Source organism: Cuculus canorus, chromosome 2 (genome assembly GCF_017976375.1).
Source record: "Cuculus canorus isolate bCucCan1 chromosome 2, bCucCan1.pri, whole genome shotgun sequence".
In the NCBI taxonomy this organism is placed as follows: Eukaryota; Metazoa; Chordata; class Aves; order Cuculiformes; family Cuculidae; genus Cuculus; species Cuculus canorus.
The window spans coordinates 95,493,244-95,510,337 of record NC_071402.1 but is presented as its reverse complement, the minus strand read 5'-3'; the positions used below and the strand labels follow the sequence as shown (position 1 = coordinate 95,510,337).

Sequence of the window (17,094 nt, the reverse complement as noted above, 5' to 3'; positions counted from 1 at the left end):
TGTAGTTGAGTGATCATCTAGAAATCTGCCTAGCTTTTGTTTATTTTTTTTTTCAGTCTTCCTTTATGCAAAATACTTAACATTCTCATGCTGTAAACAGAAATATTTTGTCCTATTTGGTTAATATACTATGAAATGCTATCACATACTCACCTTCAGTCTATTTTTCAAACTGATCTGATGGATAGCAGGAATGAAATCTGAAAGAACTCCATATCCAGGCATTGAGAAATATGCTTATCATGACAAATCTTTACTGAAAAATTAAATTTTTATTGAGTGAAATGATTACTTTTACATTAGTACTTCATTATTTCAGACAGGAGTAGTTATACTTTTGCCATTTGCTACCATGTTATATTTTCCGTGTCTGCAAGACTGTGTTGTATTTCATCATTCCATTCCTGAAATAAAGACAAACGAAAAGAAGACTTTTCTTCATAAAACTAAAAGACAACTATAGAAGGCAAAGTTACAGTAGTCAAACTCCTTTCATAAACTCACATTACATTTGGTAAGCCTCAAGCTGATCTGGAATTTAAACCCAGTGAATTTTAGGAGACAAAGTATAAAGTAAAGCAATATATACTTAAACCTTCTTTTTTTTTTCGGTTTGTTAGATCAAGCATTACACCCTACAATGTGCCAATAATTCACCGGAGCTTGCACATATATTTTTCACATTCTACCTGTCTTCATGCATTGTTCCTACAATCCCTTGTCTTGTCTTGTTACATCCAGCTGTTTGCCCTCTCCACCCAAACCCTGTTATGTGATTAAGCCTCTTTTTTCTTTTACTTTCTTTATTTTTTTTGCCAAGTTTCATTAACTATCTGCATGATTTATACAGCCTTACTGATCTGGTTTTATTTAGCATGTTTCATTACCAAAACAAACAAAAAAAGTCGTCAGAGATTAGCAGCTGACCCTGGAAGCACCACAAAATTCCTGAGTTTCGGCCTCAGAATTTTATTCTTTGCTGAGAGAAAATGAGCCCTATCTAACTTTAATGCAATAATAATGTTTTTTACAGTCACTCATTTTTTCTAAGTAAAAGCAGGAACAAAGATGGAACAGTGATGCAAAGCACATCAATGTGAAGAAGTCCTTCAGAGGCTGCAAGGAGCCTTCCTTGGGACCCAGGACAGCAAGATGCTGAGTCTCCAGCTTACAGCTCTGGGAACCAAAGGCAGAGACCCCTAACTTTTGCCCTAACTGTCAACATGAAGGACCAAATGTAAAGGACTCATCCTCTAAAAGACATTATTATCTTTATCTTCTAGCATCTCCTCTTCTTGGAATGAAGAAGGAAAATATGAAGAAGGCCAGAGACCTTGGGAAATAAAAGATTAGGTTAAAAACAAGAGTATTCTTGCAATGAAAAGCTCTAGGCTGTAGTTTGGGATGGCTGCAGCAAGTGGATGAGGTAGGCACACCACTATGGCAGAGAGAGAAGGCATCTTACTCATCTTGCTGATGAGTAGCTGCTCAGTCCAGCAATGTCAAGTCATATGCTGGATAGAGCTAAAATCTGTACAGGCTATGCCAAGATCAAATTACATATTCTTCTGGAATGTACTATCTCCAGCACCCACATGAACTAGACAATTTAAGCAGACAGATTAGAATGCATGGGATAAATACATGTTGGCAACTTTATCCAAGCACATGTTTTCCCCTTCCATATAATGCATGATACACAAACTAACAATAGTCACGTTTAGCACCTGAGAGTCGCTGTTAGGAATGATATCGATGACAAACTGATTTCAGCAGTCATGGGAATACAGATGCTTACATGGTCACACAACTTATTAACAAATGACACTAATTAGAACCTATGCTTTGCTGCACCTCAAAGCAAAAGAAGAAGTAACAGTAGAAAAGGTTCAAGAAAGTGCAACCGATGGTGTCAAGCATGTAAAGGTTGCGGTCTAAGGAGAGATCAAATTGACTAGGATCTTCAGCTTGGAAAAGAGGCAGCCAAGGAGAAGTATGAAGGATAAAATCATGACGTTCATATTTCTAGAGGCAGATGAAGTTCTCAGGGGTGTGGAGGAAACAATGTGCAGTCATGCCTTGGAACTGCTTTTCTTATCAGAAAAAGTATGGGACATATAACTAGTATCTTAGCAGTTTATAAGACAAAAGAGACCTTTTACACAAAGTATCAAATTATAGAACTTGTTGCTGCAGGATTTTATAGATGCCAAGACTATAAATGGGTTAAAAACAACACTTAAAGGAATTCAAAGAAATCCATAGGCAAGAATCAAACCCAAAGACACTACTTATCCCAAAGATATAAATCATATTTCAAGAGGTCTCCAAACTGCAGAATGCCATAAATGAAGAGGTATACTGGAAGTGCACCATCCACGTGGGCTGTTCACACATTTCTTCACATGCATCCACCACGCTCATTGTTAGAGAGACCCTTCTCGAGCCAGCAGATTATCCACCTGATCCAGTCTCAGCTTTCTCTTACAAAGCGCAGTACCACTTCTTTAAGCATCTTTTGAATGCAAAATCATGTGAAGTCCCTCTGCCTACCTAAGGTCAGGCTGCTGTTTCTTGTCATCTGAGAAAGGCAGAGGACTATCTAATGTGTTGTAATTAAATTGGCAATGCACTGTTTCAGTTGTCAAGACATCAGTCACTTTTTCATGCACAGATCGGAATTCAGTGACACAGTTGCAAAGGCATCTTTTCAAACTCTTCTCCTTAACGCTGGATTAAATTTTTCTTCTGAGCTAAGCTGTCAGCAAAAACTGCTCTGCAGTGAGTAGCAATCAATCCAGCCTTGTCTCTCAACAAGTTAAGAGTTTTGACACAGTGTGGTTCTTACACAGAGGTTTGCTTATGAAAAGGACATTGAAACACTTCTAAAAAGCGGACTTTTATCAAAATCATCGACTTTCAGAAAGAAAAACTCTGTCTAAAGAAGTACGCTGTTTGCCTCGGCACCTCTTGAAATTTCAGTAATATTGCCACGCATGTGCTTAGGAAGATGTATCTCTTCAGTTTCACTTGACATTTTTCACTCCCTAATGCAGAAAGAAGTGTCAGCCAAGACTTGCCAGGAAATATGTCTATGGGTACATGGCACACCATCTCAGTGAAGTATTAGCTGGTTGCTTATCTCTTGCATTACTTGAACAACAAAGGTTATGAATCATTCAGCTACAGTATGAAATGGATAAATAAGACACATTTCCTAGATTTCATAAAAGTTAGAACAGTAGGCACAGAATAAAGGGATTACATTATGCAGAAGAAAAAAATGGGATAAGTACAAAGAAAATGTTTCCTAGCAAAGATGCCTATTAAACAGCTGAAAAGTTCCTTGTGGGAAAAGGTAGAGGCCTCATCACCCGAGATATTTAAAACCAGACCAAACAAAGCATTCATCTCAACAGGGGCAGAGGAAATGAATACAATTACTTATTAGGCTTTTTTTTCTACCCATCTCTGGTTTCTGTGATTTAATATTTTTTTTAAATGCAAACCACATTTGTGTAACACAAAAAAGAGGCAGAAATACAATGAAAGGACTTCTAGTTATAGTGTTGCTCAACACAATGAAACTTGATTTAAGATTAAATTTATGCTAGCAATTCAGACTGCAAGATGACTTCTCTTTGTTGAACATCTAGCACTGAAAGCTCTGCTGCTGCCACACACGTCTCTAAAAAGATGATGTACCATCCCCAGGCTGGGGATTTATTCTCTATGCCAGAACTCTTTATAAGCTGTGGCGGTTCAACTTTTGACACCGGGAGCCGACGCAAAAGGCAGAATGGTGCTTTACAGAAAAGCAGTGGAGCATGGGGTTTGTGCCTAAGCTCTGGCAGACTTACAAACTCCCTCAGGAGTCTCCAGGACTAAATATTTACTGATGTCACTCAAAGGATAACATCTAATCTTTTAGTATGAAAGTAAAAGTAGACTCTCAGAACAGTCTCTTTCCATTGCTTTGAATATCTTAAAGTGATTAAAAAATTCTCAGTTCTTCTACCCATTTTCTTCCCTTGAAGGCACTGTTCTACTTAAAAAACAGCACACTGTCTTGCTTTTGTAGGAATATGAAGAAAAAAATCCTGAGAAATCTTAGGGCATTTGAAATGAACCTGTTTAAGAGTGAAACACAGTGGACTTTTCACTACAGCCATCATCCACACAGGAAGATTAAATCATGACGTACAATTGCTACACATAAAATCGAGATGCACACTCAAAGTGAACTGTCACAGAGGTTACACAGAGGACGGTGTCGAGTCACGGGGGTCCTCAAGCTTAGGACAGCCTCTCATTAATTTTGAACTACCCAAGACAAGGCAGGATGTAGCCAGGTGTTTTCCTTTTTTTTACATAAAAACTATTTTAACAACCTGCTGCCATTTCCCCTCCGCATCCTGTTCTCGCTCACGTCTTGACTGCAATTTGCCATCTTTTCAAGTAGTAATCTGGTTGTGCTGGACTGAGCTGCAAACTCACTGTAGTAGAAAATGTTCTTTCATTTCTAAATACTGTTTACTGTTCCACAAAGCCTTGTCCCAGCAGAGGAGGCACAAAAGTAATGGGGGAAAATGAATTGAATCACACCCTGGAAATGGTTAGAATTAGGAAAAACAGTGGTTCTGTACCCTAATAAAAGGAACTGCCTCAAACACAACACCATCCACCTTCCTGTGAACCTCCTCTCTGCTCTCTGCAACTTCTCAGCCACAATTCACTCTCACATTCTGTTTATGAATCCACAAGCCCTGCTTTCCACGTAACCCACCCTCTATTAATTCCCCTTTAGACTGTGGGCTCAGGCCATGCTTGTAGGAGAGCTTCACCCCTGACTGACTCCTGCTCAGAGTACGGTCCAGCTCAGCACATCCTTCCTGTGTTGTGCCCAACAACTACTACTGCATCATTCTGATTCTCAAAGGATACCACTGAATTATAGTGCAAGGTGAGGATACAGTCCACATCCATAGGATAAGCAGGAGTTAAAAGCAACAAAAAAAAGTAAATCTCATTTGGACTACACTAATCTTGTAGTAACGAATTTATAACACTCTGTACCCAGTTGAGGCACATCTCCAGGCAAAGCAGGAATAAAATTCTACTGAAAAGGAATTGCAGGCAGTATTTTATGACTGCAAGAGCCATTACTCTCCAAGGACAGAAAAAAGTCACAGAAAGGGAAGGAAATTCAGGCAGGAAGGTATGCAGGACTTGATTCTAGCCCCATTTACACTGATTTCCGCAGAGTTATTCCACTGCAGAGGGCACGAGTTTTCAGTTCTAAGTTTTAGGGATGGTGGAGAATAAGGATAATGAAAGAGTAATATCTGAAGTTCTTCTAGTCTCAGTCACACAACAAACATCTTCTCCACAAATAATTGAGATTTAGACCTCCTAGCAATTCTCAATGGCCATATTATAAGATATATAGGATTTTCATGATACCAAAGCTGTAATAATGTGCTCTGGCTGAGCAGCAGAATGGCTATACAACCAATACGTTTTTCCATGCTCGCATTTTTGAGTGCATTAGTATCGCAGCACAGTCTAAAATAGCAGCATAAATTTAATGGTCTGTCAGTCTTAAAAGTAGTGAAGTATAATAACAGGTGTATTTATTTGTGCTGTGATGTGTGACTGATGCCGCAGTAATCCTGCGAAGATTAGGCACTGCTTTAAAACAGTGTACAAAATAACAGGTGCTGCAGCTACGACAATCTTCATTACGAGAAAACCAAAAGGAAAACACAGCAAGTAGCACTATAGACATGTTGTGCACAGACAATACATATATGTCACACATTTGCAAAACCTACTTCCTCTGTTAGGTAGCCCTTTATTAGAGACACTATATTCAGACAATTTGAACAAATCCCAAAACATATAAATCCCTAACACTACAAATACATCTTTTCCCAAAGTTATGAGATACTATAAAACCACATACATTTCTATTTTTCTTGCTTTTTGACATGATTGTTGTTGGATACTTAAAATTTATGAGTTCATAGAAGCGTCAAACCTTGCAGTATACCAGAACTGGAGATGATACCTCTTCTAACTATATGTGCTTTATCACAAACATTAAAAACAATTATTTTGGAACAGTAATTTCTAGGAATTCTGAAAATGTTTTAGTTATAATTCTTATAAAGTCATTACAGAAAAGTCTGAAACATTCCTTTAATCATTCAGTACGTAGCTCCATAACTCCATACACTTGAAAACTATAATTTCACTATGTTTTCTTCTTATGTATGTGTCTATATGTACATATACACACATATATATGCACTATCATAAAATGAGTGTCAAGAAAAGCAGGACCTTTACCTTTCAACATTTCTCCCTAAGCTTGCAATAGGAATGAAACTAGATATCACCTGAGCAATCTACAGAAACTGGGCCAGTTTGACTTCAAATCCTATTTACAAACACAGCAACCACATACTTTTCCCTATTGGCATTTTTCATTCTTACCAAAGTCAGTTTGCTCTAAGAATATATTGTTAGGCCATATATTCAGTCTTCATGCAACAAACCCCTCTCCCTCTTACACTGCCTTAAAATTACTGTTTTACCTGACCCAAACCCCATACTTGCATTGCTCACTTTTTTTACCCTGCTGTGCACAGGAAAAGGATTTTGCAGCTGTGGTGTTGACTAGACCTAGTTACACACATAAACATTAAATATTTCTTATTTTTGTGCTCTTCCAGTAGTTCAGAACTTAGCCTAAACCATCCAACAGGCCTTACAGGACCTGATTCTATTTGTGGAATGGCAAATCATCAGTAATTCCCCTGAAGTCAGCTAATCAAGACATGGTAATTGCCACATCTAGAGTGCTATCAACTCACAATAGTGACAGAAGGAGTTCAGGGTATTAAACATTTTGAAGGACTATGCATTAAACAGAAACCTTCTCAAAGTTATAGCACCTACTTTCAATGTTCATTCTGTGAACTCAGAAAGAAAAAGAGACCTCAACAGTTAACAATTTCAGATTTTTTCTGAAATTCATCTTAGTGATTGAAGGTCCTATTGCTAATGGTTGGGAATAAAAGTCTGTCTTGATAGGTAAAGTCACATAAGCCAAATCCTCCACTGTAGCTACCACAAAGTAGATGTGCATGAAGTTAGTCAGGAAATTTGTTGGAGGACTATTGGGTTGGAAACGTGGTATGCTGGTGGAAATGCTGGGAGGGAGGGTTAAGCATAACAGAACACAGCTAGAGAAATCTGCAGAGCTCTGAACCCTGGTGTGGCTGGGTTCCTGGAAGTACTCATTAGCAGGAGCATCTTAGAGGAAGCTGCTACTATATGACAAGTAAGGTGGACTTCTGTTTCGGGAAAGTGTTTTGGAGACATTTTTAGCACGGTGAGAAAAAGATTCCTCACATTACAGAACGCAAAAAATATATAACCGTTGGCCTCCCACAAATATTTTTGCTATGACAAGAACTGAAAAAAAGCAATAGTAGCTTGTGTTATTCTTCTTATATTAAGAAAGCAATGTAATTTGCTATAAATGAAAATGAGTGAAAACCAGCAGATATTCCAAAACATCTCATGCTTCGGATGAAGAGATGTCGTAATTCGACCTGCAAGGTGCCTGTTATACTAATTTCTTTGAGGGTGGATCCCACAGCCTTGACTGACATGATCAGGTACATAGAAAGCCAAAGGTCTACTCATTTGACTAGTGGCAGTAGCAGCAGGCACCGAGTTTGGCAAGTTTGCTTTATCTCTTTCTACAACTTGGCCTTTTACAATCAGCATGTAAATTTTATTACCATTATTTAGATTAAAAAAAAAGAGAGTGGGAATAAAATTAAGTAGAAAAAAAGGACCATATAACTAGGGACACTGCTTCCATTTAGTGGGATGTACAACAATAAGAATAAATAAGAATACAAAGACAGGATAAATCAACTATGCTACACATGTGGCAATACACCTTATTTTACTGTATTTGTTATCAAGATGACATGCAGTCTAGAACTTCATGGCAAACACACTGACAAAAGCCATAAACCATGAGAATAACAAGGCTCGAAGGAACAAGGCTTACAAAGACAACCCCAAGGGTTACCTTCTTAGATACCAGTAAATAAATCCCTAAAGGCAAGGAACTAAAGTACAGCAACCCTAGCAACCACACTAGCACCCGAATTGAAGTCTGGAAGAGCAAAGATGTGCAGTTCCACACTGTCCAGTTGTGGGACACAGTTGCAACAGAGTCAAAACTCGTAGGCCTGTAAAATTCGACCACCGGGGTTGAGTTCAGAGTCTGGGGACTTTCTCTTTGTACTTCCATGATTGTAATAACCAGGCAATTAGAAGAGGTGTGAGAAGGGCTAACCAGAGATGCCAACCTTTTGGGAGTCAGCAACAGTTCTGTTGGGTTGTCTGGTAGGCACTTCTTTCCCTTTCCCCCACAAGCTAAATTCAGAAGGATGTTGTTGTCATCAGGAAGACTACTAACCTCATCGTCTGGCAGGCACGTTTCAAACCTGCAAAATGGGCATACTATGACTCCTTGCGGGGAATCACCGAAGTCTATTATCTTGCAAAGGCATTTGGCACATACTCTGTGACAACACTCCAGCACTTTTGGTTTTCTTTGTCGCAGGTTGTAGCGGTTGTAACAGATCTTGCACTCAAGCTCATCTGAGCTCTGGGTCTCCACAGACTCCTCTGGTAGTTGACTGGTCATTTTTTCTGATGTTTTTTAGAATTGCAGAAAGAGGAGTCAACAGACAAAGAGGTCACTTGGGTTTATTTTAGAGCTTTTTCCTGGTGATCATATCATCCATCTCAAACAGGAAAAGAGGAGATGACATTGTTGAAAAACATCAGTAAGCATCATCCTTTTTCAGCTTCTGCTAGGGATTGTGCACTGTGTGTCCTTTACTCTGAGCCAGGCATCCATCTGAAAAAGACAATGTGGAATTTTTTGTGGAAGAAAAGAAAAACCTGTAGCAGGTGGAAAATGCAAGTTCACTTTTTACAAGCTTAGCTTCCTTTGCTAAAAATACCTCTAAGGTAGTTTTTTCCTGTGACATATGTACCTACATAGCAGTTGTGCTGATAAAACTTTCTGTCATGCTGAACATATTTTGCTTAGACTTGTAACTTTGACTGGTTCAGCCCATGAAGTTCTCAGCAGAAGTTGCAATCCAATCACTGATCTGTGACTGTTTGAACCCTGGGTTTCCTAAGGAAATCAGACCTGAGCCCTGGAGATTTCTGTCTTTCTGGTAATGCAAGAACCTGCTATCCAATTTCAAATAAATCAGCAAAGAGGCAGAAGTATTGAAGATGACAAAGTTTCTAAAAAAGTAGTGAACACCTGCAGCTGGGTAGAGGAGAGGCACTTATAATGACTATCATTTATCCTGGAGGGCAACAGTCAGCCAGCACTCACTCAGCCTCTGCTCTTAACAGTCACAGAGGGGGGTAATACAGGGGGAAGCTGGTGATACTGTGGGGAAATAAAGAGCTTTGGGGAGTGCAGTGGGTATGGAAGAGGGCTGGGGTTATTTCAAAGAGTTATGTGGAGACCTAGGTCAAATTTGGAAAAGATAAGGCTCTGCTAATTTTGCTGCTTGTGGAACAGCTCATTTCTCTGTCTCCACCTAGCTGCTGGAAACAGATTACAAAAATGAGGGTTCTTTAGCTTGCAACAAATGTCTTCTTTAAAATGTGGATGCTAGAATGAAGGCTGACATGCCTCTCACAGACATTTGCCAGATGCACTGTCTTTCAAGTGTTTCATGGCTGTAACAGCTGTTTCACACCTCAGCTAAGAAAAAGCCCGTGGCACGCTTGTGCTGCTGTGCTCCCATTCTGCCATCAGACCTGTCAGCCTCACTTAAAATAATGTATTGTCGTAATTTGTAATCGTGCATTTTCACAACTTCAGGAAACAGTCCATGTATAATAAACAAAACATTAACTGGGACCATGTACTCTGGGGACCAATAATTACCAGCATTTACAAAAGCAGCTCTTTCTGCCAGAAAAGAAAAGCTTCCTCCAGATTCAGGCATAGGCTTGCTCACAGAGATGGCTGTTGCGTTGCATTTTGCAGCCTTTCAAACTCGTTCCATCACGCAGCAAGAAATTTGCCACAGTCAAACAATGGGGGTCAGCACTTTTGTCCAGCTACCTCTTGCATTATCAGTAACTATAATGCACATGTGATATGAAAAAAGCGGTCTATTTCAATAAATTTGTTTCCTGACAATTAGTTTTAGTAAATGTTTGATTCCTTTGATTCGACAGGCTGAGAGAGTTGGGCTTGTTCAGCCTGGAGAAGAGAAGGCTCTGAGGAGATCTTAAAGCTTCCTTCCAGTACCTGAAAGGGGCTACAGGAAAGCTGGGGAGGGGCTGTTCACAAAGGCTTGTAGCGATAGGACTAAGTGCAATGGGTATAAACTGGAGAGGGGCAGATGTAGACTAGACATAAGGAGGAATTTCTTCACTGTGAGAGTGGTGAGGCACCGGCACAGGTTGCCCAGGGAAGCTGTGGATGTCCCATCCCTGGAGGTGTTCAAGGCCAGGCTGGATGGGGCCTTGAGCAGCCTGATCTGGTGGGAGGTGTCCCTGCCCATGGCAGGGGGATGGAACTGCATGATCTTTAATGTCCCTTCCAACCCAAACTATTCTATGATTCTATGATTCCTTTCCCTGTTCCTTGGGAAGGTTTTACTCACTCCTAGCATTCAGGTATTTGTCTTTTTTTTTTTTTTTTTGAGAACAAAGCAGGAAGTTCTCTCTTTTAAGCAATGTGCTCCTTCTGTCAAAACATTTTACCTACAAGCTATCAGGCACAGTAAAGTCTCTTTCATGGGCCTCTTGTTCCTACTGCGCTTTTTTTTCCATTGTCTTTTAACCTTCTGCAGAATATAGCTTCTCTAAGTAACATAATTTCTAAAACTCATCTCTTGGATTTTAAAACAAAGAGGTTCTACTTCAGAAAATGCAGCGATTATAAAAGCATGACAACACAGTGAAGAAAAAACCATATTTCTCAGAGAATTTATAAGAAACATGTCTCCTTTCCCATTCACTTTTCTTGATGTTTTTTTCTTGCCTCTTCCAATTGCTTTCTTTCGTGCTTTAAAAGTTTTCCTCTCTACCTTACTATTGTTTTTGTTTTTGTACTGTGACTATATTTGTTAGGCAAGACAAACATGAGAATGTTGATGCCCAACTTTCAGAATGTACAAACTAAACATCTTATAAGACACAAAAAGTACATCTTTTAGGGATCTTGCAACCAATCCTTTACCCTTCATTAGACTATGTGTTTCCTTAACCATTTCTACTGCTCTTTTTATTTAATTCCAAATACCATCTTTTAGATGACTTTTAAGCATAATCATAGAATTGCGAGGTTGGAAAAGACCTTTGAGGTCATCAAGTCCAACCATGCCTGTCTTCTACTAAGCCATATCCCTAAGCACTTCATCTACCCGTCTTTTAAATACCTCCACGGATGGGATGGTGACTGAAGCACATCACTGGGCAGCCTTTTGCTGAAGAAGTTTTTCCTAATGTCTAATCTGAACCTTCCCTGGTGCAACATGAGGCCATTCCCTCTTGTCCTATCACCTATCACTTGGGTGAAGAGACCTTTCCACAACCTCTTTTCAGGTAGTTGTAGACACTGATAAAGTCTCCCCTCAGGCTCCTTTTCTCCAGGCTAAACAACCTCAGTTCCCTCAGCTGCTCCTCATAAGACTTGTTCTCCAGCCCCTTCACCAGCTTTGTTGCCATTCTCTGCACACACTCCAGGACCTCAATGTCTTTCTTGTAGTGATGGACCCAAAACTGAACACAGGATTTGAGCTGCAGCCTCACCAATGCTGAGTACAGGGGCAGAACCACCTCCCTGGACTTGACACAAGCCAATACGCTGTTGGCCTCCTTGGCCACTTGGGCACACTGCTGGCTCCTGTTCAGTTGGCTGTCAACCAACACTCCCCATTCTCTGCCAGCTTTCCAGCCACTATTCCCCACGCTTGTAGCACTGCACGGGGTTGTTGTGTCCCAAGTGCATTTGGTCTTGTTGAGTCTTATCTTGTTGGTTTCAGCCCATTGATCCAGCCTGTTCAGATCCCTTTGAAGAGCCTCTCTACCCTCATGCAGATCTACATTTCCTCCCAGCTTAGTGTCTCTTTAAAACATTCATCAGTAATAAAACATCGATTATTTTTATTTTGGCTAAGGTCTGATACTGAATTTCTCCTTATGTGTTCTTGTGTGATAACTGCTTACTCCTATTCTTAATTTATACATCTTTTCCTTTGAAAATTAAAATTTAATCACTGATTCCTACTAATGCTATTCATACATTTTTTACCTTCTCAGCTATGGTGATTTTAGATGCTTCCTCTGTCTCCTTTGCTTTCCTGATTTCTTAGGGAATTTTTTTCTATTTCCTTCACAATACTCACTTCCCTGCTGATTTTTTCTCTGCTGAGAACTGACACCTTTTTGAGCTTAATTTATGCTGCCCTGCTACACACATCACATATATTAAAAAGTTCTCTGATCAGAGACCTATTAAAATATAAGAAAACTGAGGATTTTAAATAAATTTTACTTCAAATTAGCCCTATTTCATGAGAAAATGAGACATTTCTTGACAAATATGTCCAGCTACTCAGTCAAGCAACTTTTACTCTATGTCAAAGATTTTCCAGCTTGCCTTTTGAATGTCTCTGTGGATATTTACTGGAAGCAGGCAAAATAAGGAATCAAAGCAAGGAATATATTAGCTGCTGCCCCTCTGAATCCTGGTCCCCTGTCAAAAAGGCAGCAATTCACATACTCCTTCTTGCTGTGTGCGTTGTGAGCAAGAGAAGTTACAATACTAAGTAGAAGAAAAAGGATTGTGTCTTTGTGTTCCTGTCTTCGTCTTCTCTCTGAGCTACTTTTTTATGATGACATGAGTAAGTATATCCCTGTTATATGCTCCAATACTCTGCTAATGTTTGTGATTTTTTAAGTACTGGGCTGCAATCTGCATGTTCTTTCTGACCTTGACATCCAGAGGGCAGTCAAGTAAAAACTCCCAAGTGCAAATCCTATGATGGGTCTAACCTCTGACACTTCACATATAAAACTGCTATTGACTTGAGATCGAAGTGAGGGCCCGTGCCTATTTTTAAAGCATTGTGCTTATTTTTGTTAATTCTGATATTTTTCATGACTTTAAACTACTCCTTATGTCCAATTGTCCATTTAGGCTTATTTTTAGATCAAAGTGACTCACCTGCTTGTTTGATAGCAACAGACACAAGTTGCAACTAGGGAAATTTCAATTAGATATGAGGAAAAAATATTTCATAATGTGTTCAAACACTGGAACAGGTGCTGAGAGAGGTGAAAACGACATCTCCAGCCTTACAGACATGGAAAACTTGACTGGATACAACACTGTTGAAGCCATTCTACTTTGGAATTAGGCCCTGCTTTGAGCAAAGGGTATAGGACCCTTGTTGGAGCCTCCTTTCAAATTATTCTATGATTCTATGTTTTGGTATCCTGAACTCACTTTATGTGATATTTTTGAGAAGGTTTGTTCCTTAATGAATAAGGAGTCAACTGACAGTTGCTTATGTAGCTAAACATCTTTCCTAGATAATCTTCTTTTATTTAACATATTAATTCCTTTTTACAGGAAAGCCTAGATACCTGCTATTCTGTCTTCCATAGAACCTATCTAATGGGACTGAAATTGCAGAACTTCTCATTCCTGTGGCTATTATGTAGCGCATAGCGGCTTTCCAAACAAAATGTAAACAAACTAGACACATTGGATGATAAAAGCACCCATTGCAGTTTACCCAAGATCAAGCACATCTGTTATACTATGACAAGCATTTATCTTCCCTAAGAATTCTAAGCAAGCACTGCAGTACTGAATTCATCCCTCCTGTTCACTTCATGTTTCTGCTGCTGCTTGAGCTATGACTCCCTCTTTTCCCCTTCCTGGTGCCATCCGTACAATACCTTCGAATGTCCTCTACCTGACCCTTTTACTAGAAAGGGAGAGAAGCTGAAGACAAAAGAGGCATCTTCCAGATGGCAGAAGATCGTCAGCAGTCCCCATGGTGCTCCAGTTGACTGCTGCAGGGCAGTCGAAGAAGCAGGAGGAATCTCCTCCCTTGAGAGCAAGAGGAGGCTACCCACAGAACCAGACTGATTAAATAGTCAGAAAGGTGAATGAGTTGGTGCAACATGTCATGGCCCACTCATCTCTCAAACACTGCATAGACAAAGCGTTCTTATGAGAGGCCAGAAGCAATTAGTTGTAGATGCAGCTCTCAATATTGGAGCTCATGTCATGCTGACAGGGCCAAGTGGATGGGAAATTTGTGCTTTCTCCCTAGCTGAAAAACCACCCTTGCCCAGTTTTTCACACTTTTTATCATTCATCTCTCATGCTTTTTTTTTTTTTTTTCTGTGAAGGGACTTTCCTAATATTTCACAGATGACCTAAAGCAAATACATGATATTAATAACTAACTTCTGTAAGATATCATCCATAGAGCTACCCAATATACAGTATTTTCAAAGAATCTCCCCCAAATGCAAGCCATGTTTATTTAGGGAATAAGAGAAGGAAAAAATATAGAGAGATAAATAAATACAGATAAACTTACTTTTCAAGAAAAAGAACTTCTTGCAAAGGTTCACTTGCAGGGAATGAAAGAAATTCTTATTCTTCTCCAGACAGGAAAAAAACTGGTGGGAAATGAGGGAAACAAAATTAGTTGAGCAGCAATACAGCTGGGAGACTTTTCAGTCTGTTTTCTCTGAACAAGATAAAGTAGTCCAACTTCTCTGGTTTGGACAGAAATACCCATATGTTAATATATCTGTTCAGAGAAATATATTGGGTAAACCTCATTTAATGAAAATATTCCTGTAAAATAATCCAGAATTATCTTTACGGATCTGTTGTTGATTTTAAGCCTCTTTCAATATTATGCGCTGAACACTCCGAAGTGCTATCTCTTCTAGCAAACACATATTCACAGATGTTAGCACTTCACTCAAAAAAACCCCAACAGCAAAGCAGTTAAGGAGATAAACTGTGCTTTGAAAGAAGAGTTTAAAAAACATATCAAAATACTTTCCTTCACAAATCTCATCAAAACTCTTTAATCACTTCTACTTTTCCAAACTGCAGTCTCTTCTCCAGCACAGACCAGGAAAGCAACCATCTCCTGTGGACCACTGCATTCCCATTCCAGCAGCTTTGCTGCATTCTGACTCAGCAGGAAATGACCATCACACTAGATTTTTCCAGCTTGTGCTAAGCACAATGCAACAAAAAAACCCAAACTGCTTCACTAATCTGACATTTGAATAGACTGCGTTCAAAGTGCCAGCAGCTATCACATATTCAACCAGTTTCATACCACATTTCTGATAACATTGGATGGGTTTTAACAATGGGCATTTCCCTGTCAATTCTAGTCAATGTGAGACTTTGCACAAGGACTACAGAATGTGACATACTGATCCATGCTTGCTTTACAGTTGGCTGTGTAAACTGCTATGAAAAATGACTCAATTATTTTCATGAAAACATAGTTTTCAATGGGATATATAATGAGGTTATTTCTCTGATAACTATACATAGAAGAGGAATCCTGCAACATATACAGCAAACATTTGTGTATTATTGACTGCTTCACAAGTGACTATTATAAAATACAAGTATTTTTATCAGAAATATTTAGAGCCCTTGCCTGATCTCTCTCAGTCCTCTACAATAATATCACAAATATACAAAATACAGAAAATCACAGGTTTTCATATTCAAATCAGAGTTCATGGGTCTTTGATCATTTACCATGAGAAGTCATATTAAATGATCATATAGAAGTCATACTCAATATTAAAGTGCCATCTTAGAATAAGAAAACCCCAAAACCCAACACTTAATATTCTTTTATTATTATTATTTTACTGCCAGTGTGTAAGGAGGGATATTTTCATCTAAGAAAGGGTTCACTTTGTTCAGTACTGTGACACTGGCTCTTAGAGTATTTTCCACATCCTTTGCATGTGCATATTGAAGATCCCCAGACTCCATTTATTCTTAACAATATCATTTGCAATACTTTTTTGTTATTCCAATAACTCACATTATGTGTCAGTTAGTAGTGGAAAATGGTACGAATAAATAGTGAATGCCTTATTGAAAACCTACTATCCTCAATGACTTTCTTTCTAGATAGAGGCTACCACAGTATTGACATGAATCTTAAAACAATGATGTAGAAAAAAAACCCAGTTTGCTAGTTGGGACTTCTAGAAGCAAAATCTATTCCAATATTTCTTATGAAGACTTTTCCCCTCATATATGATTCATGAGCTGTTTACATAGCAATATGCTGAATGACTATTTAATGTTCTGGGTTGCTTTGTAGCTGTTTAAAGAATAAAAGTAATAATCGACAAGGATCTGATCTCTTAATAGCAGTCAATATAAACAGACTATTAATTGCACTGAATCCATAAGTAAAAAGAGATGGCTTGATATTTATATAGAAAATGGTAACATTTAATTTTGGAAATACACTAGTTGTTAATTTTAAACTAATTCATTCCTTTAAAAATACTTTTTAATTGTTTACTTGCTTACTTGGGCCATTTTAGCATTTTCTCTTGTACTGCTTTCTTGCTGCCTATGGTTTTTCCTATGATTCTGTAACCAAGAAATTATCTCCTCCAATAAGAACATACACATATATATTTCACGATAGAACTCAAGACCTTACTATTATTTAAGGGAAAGGTTAGACATTCTCCTCTTTGGTAGTAGGGGTGGATTTTGGCAGCCTTCTCAAGTAAGACAGAGCTCTGTTCCTCTGCTTTAGCGTTTGTGTCCTTTAGAAGCTCCTGAGAACTGAGCAGACTGTAGGACACTGATTCTAGAATATGACTTGAAAAGATACAAAATGATAAATAAATAAAAAGCTTCCTAGTATGTCTTAATATAGGCATAAATATTTAATGATATGACCTACAGATATGTCTAGCATC

The 17,094-nt window shown here is 38.8% G+C and overlaps 1 protein-coding gene across 2 annotated transcripts in view; it reads right to left on the bottom strand.

The window, feature by feature from the left end:
- Window positions 1-353: 353 nt before the first annotated feature.
- RNF182 (ring finger protein 182) overlaps window positions 354-17,094 on the bottom strand; it is a 37,378-nt gene continuing 20,637 nt past the window's right edge. For both annotated transcript variants that reach the window (XM_054060724.1, XM_054060725.1), the window contains 2 exons: window positions 14,700-14,781; window positions 354-8,953 (listed from right to left, as the gene is read on the bottom strand). In XM_054060724.1, coding sequence (XP_053916699.1) covers window positions 8,000-8,737 — 738 coding nt within the window. In that variant the 5' untranslated portion in view covers window positions 8,738-8,953; window positions 14,700-14,781 and the 3' untranslated portion in view covers window positions 354-7,999. The remainder of the gene's footprint in view (window positions 8,954-14,699; window positions 14,782-17,094) is intronic.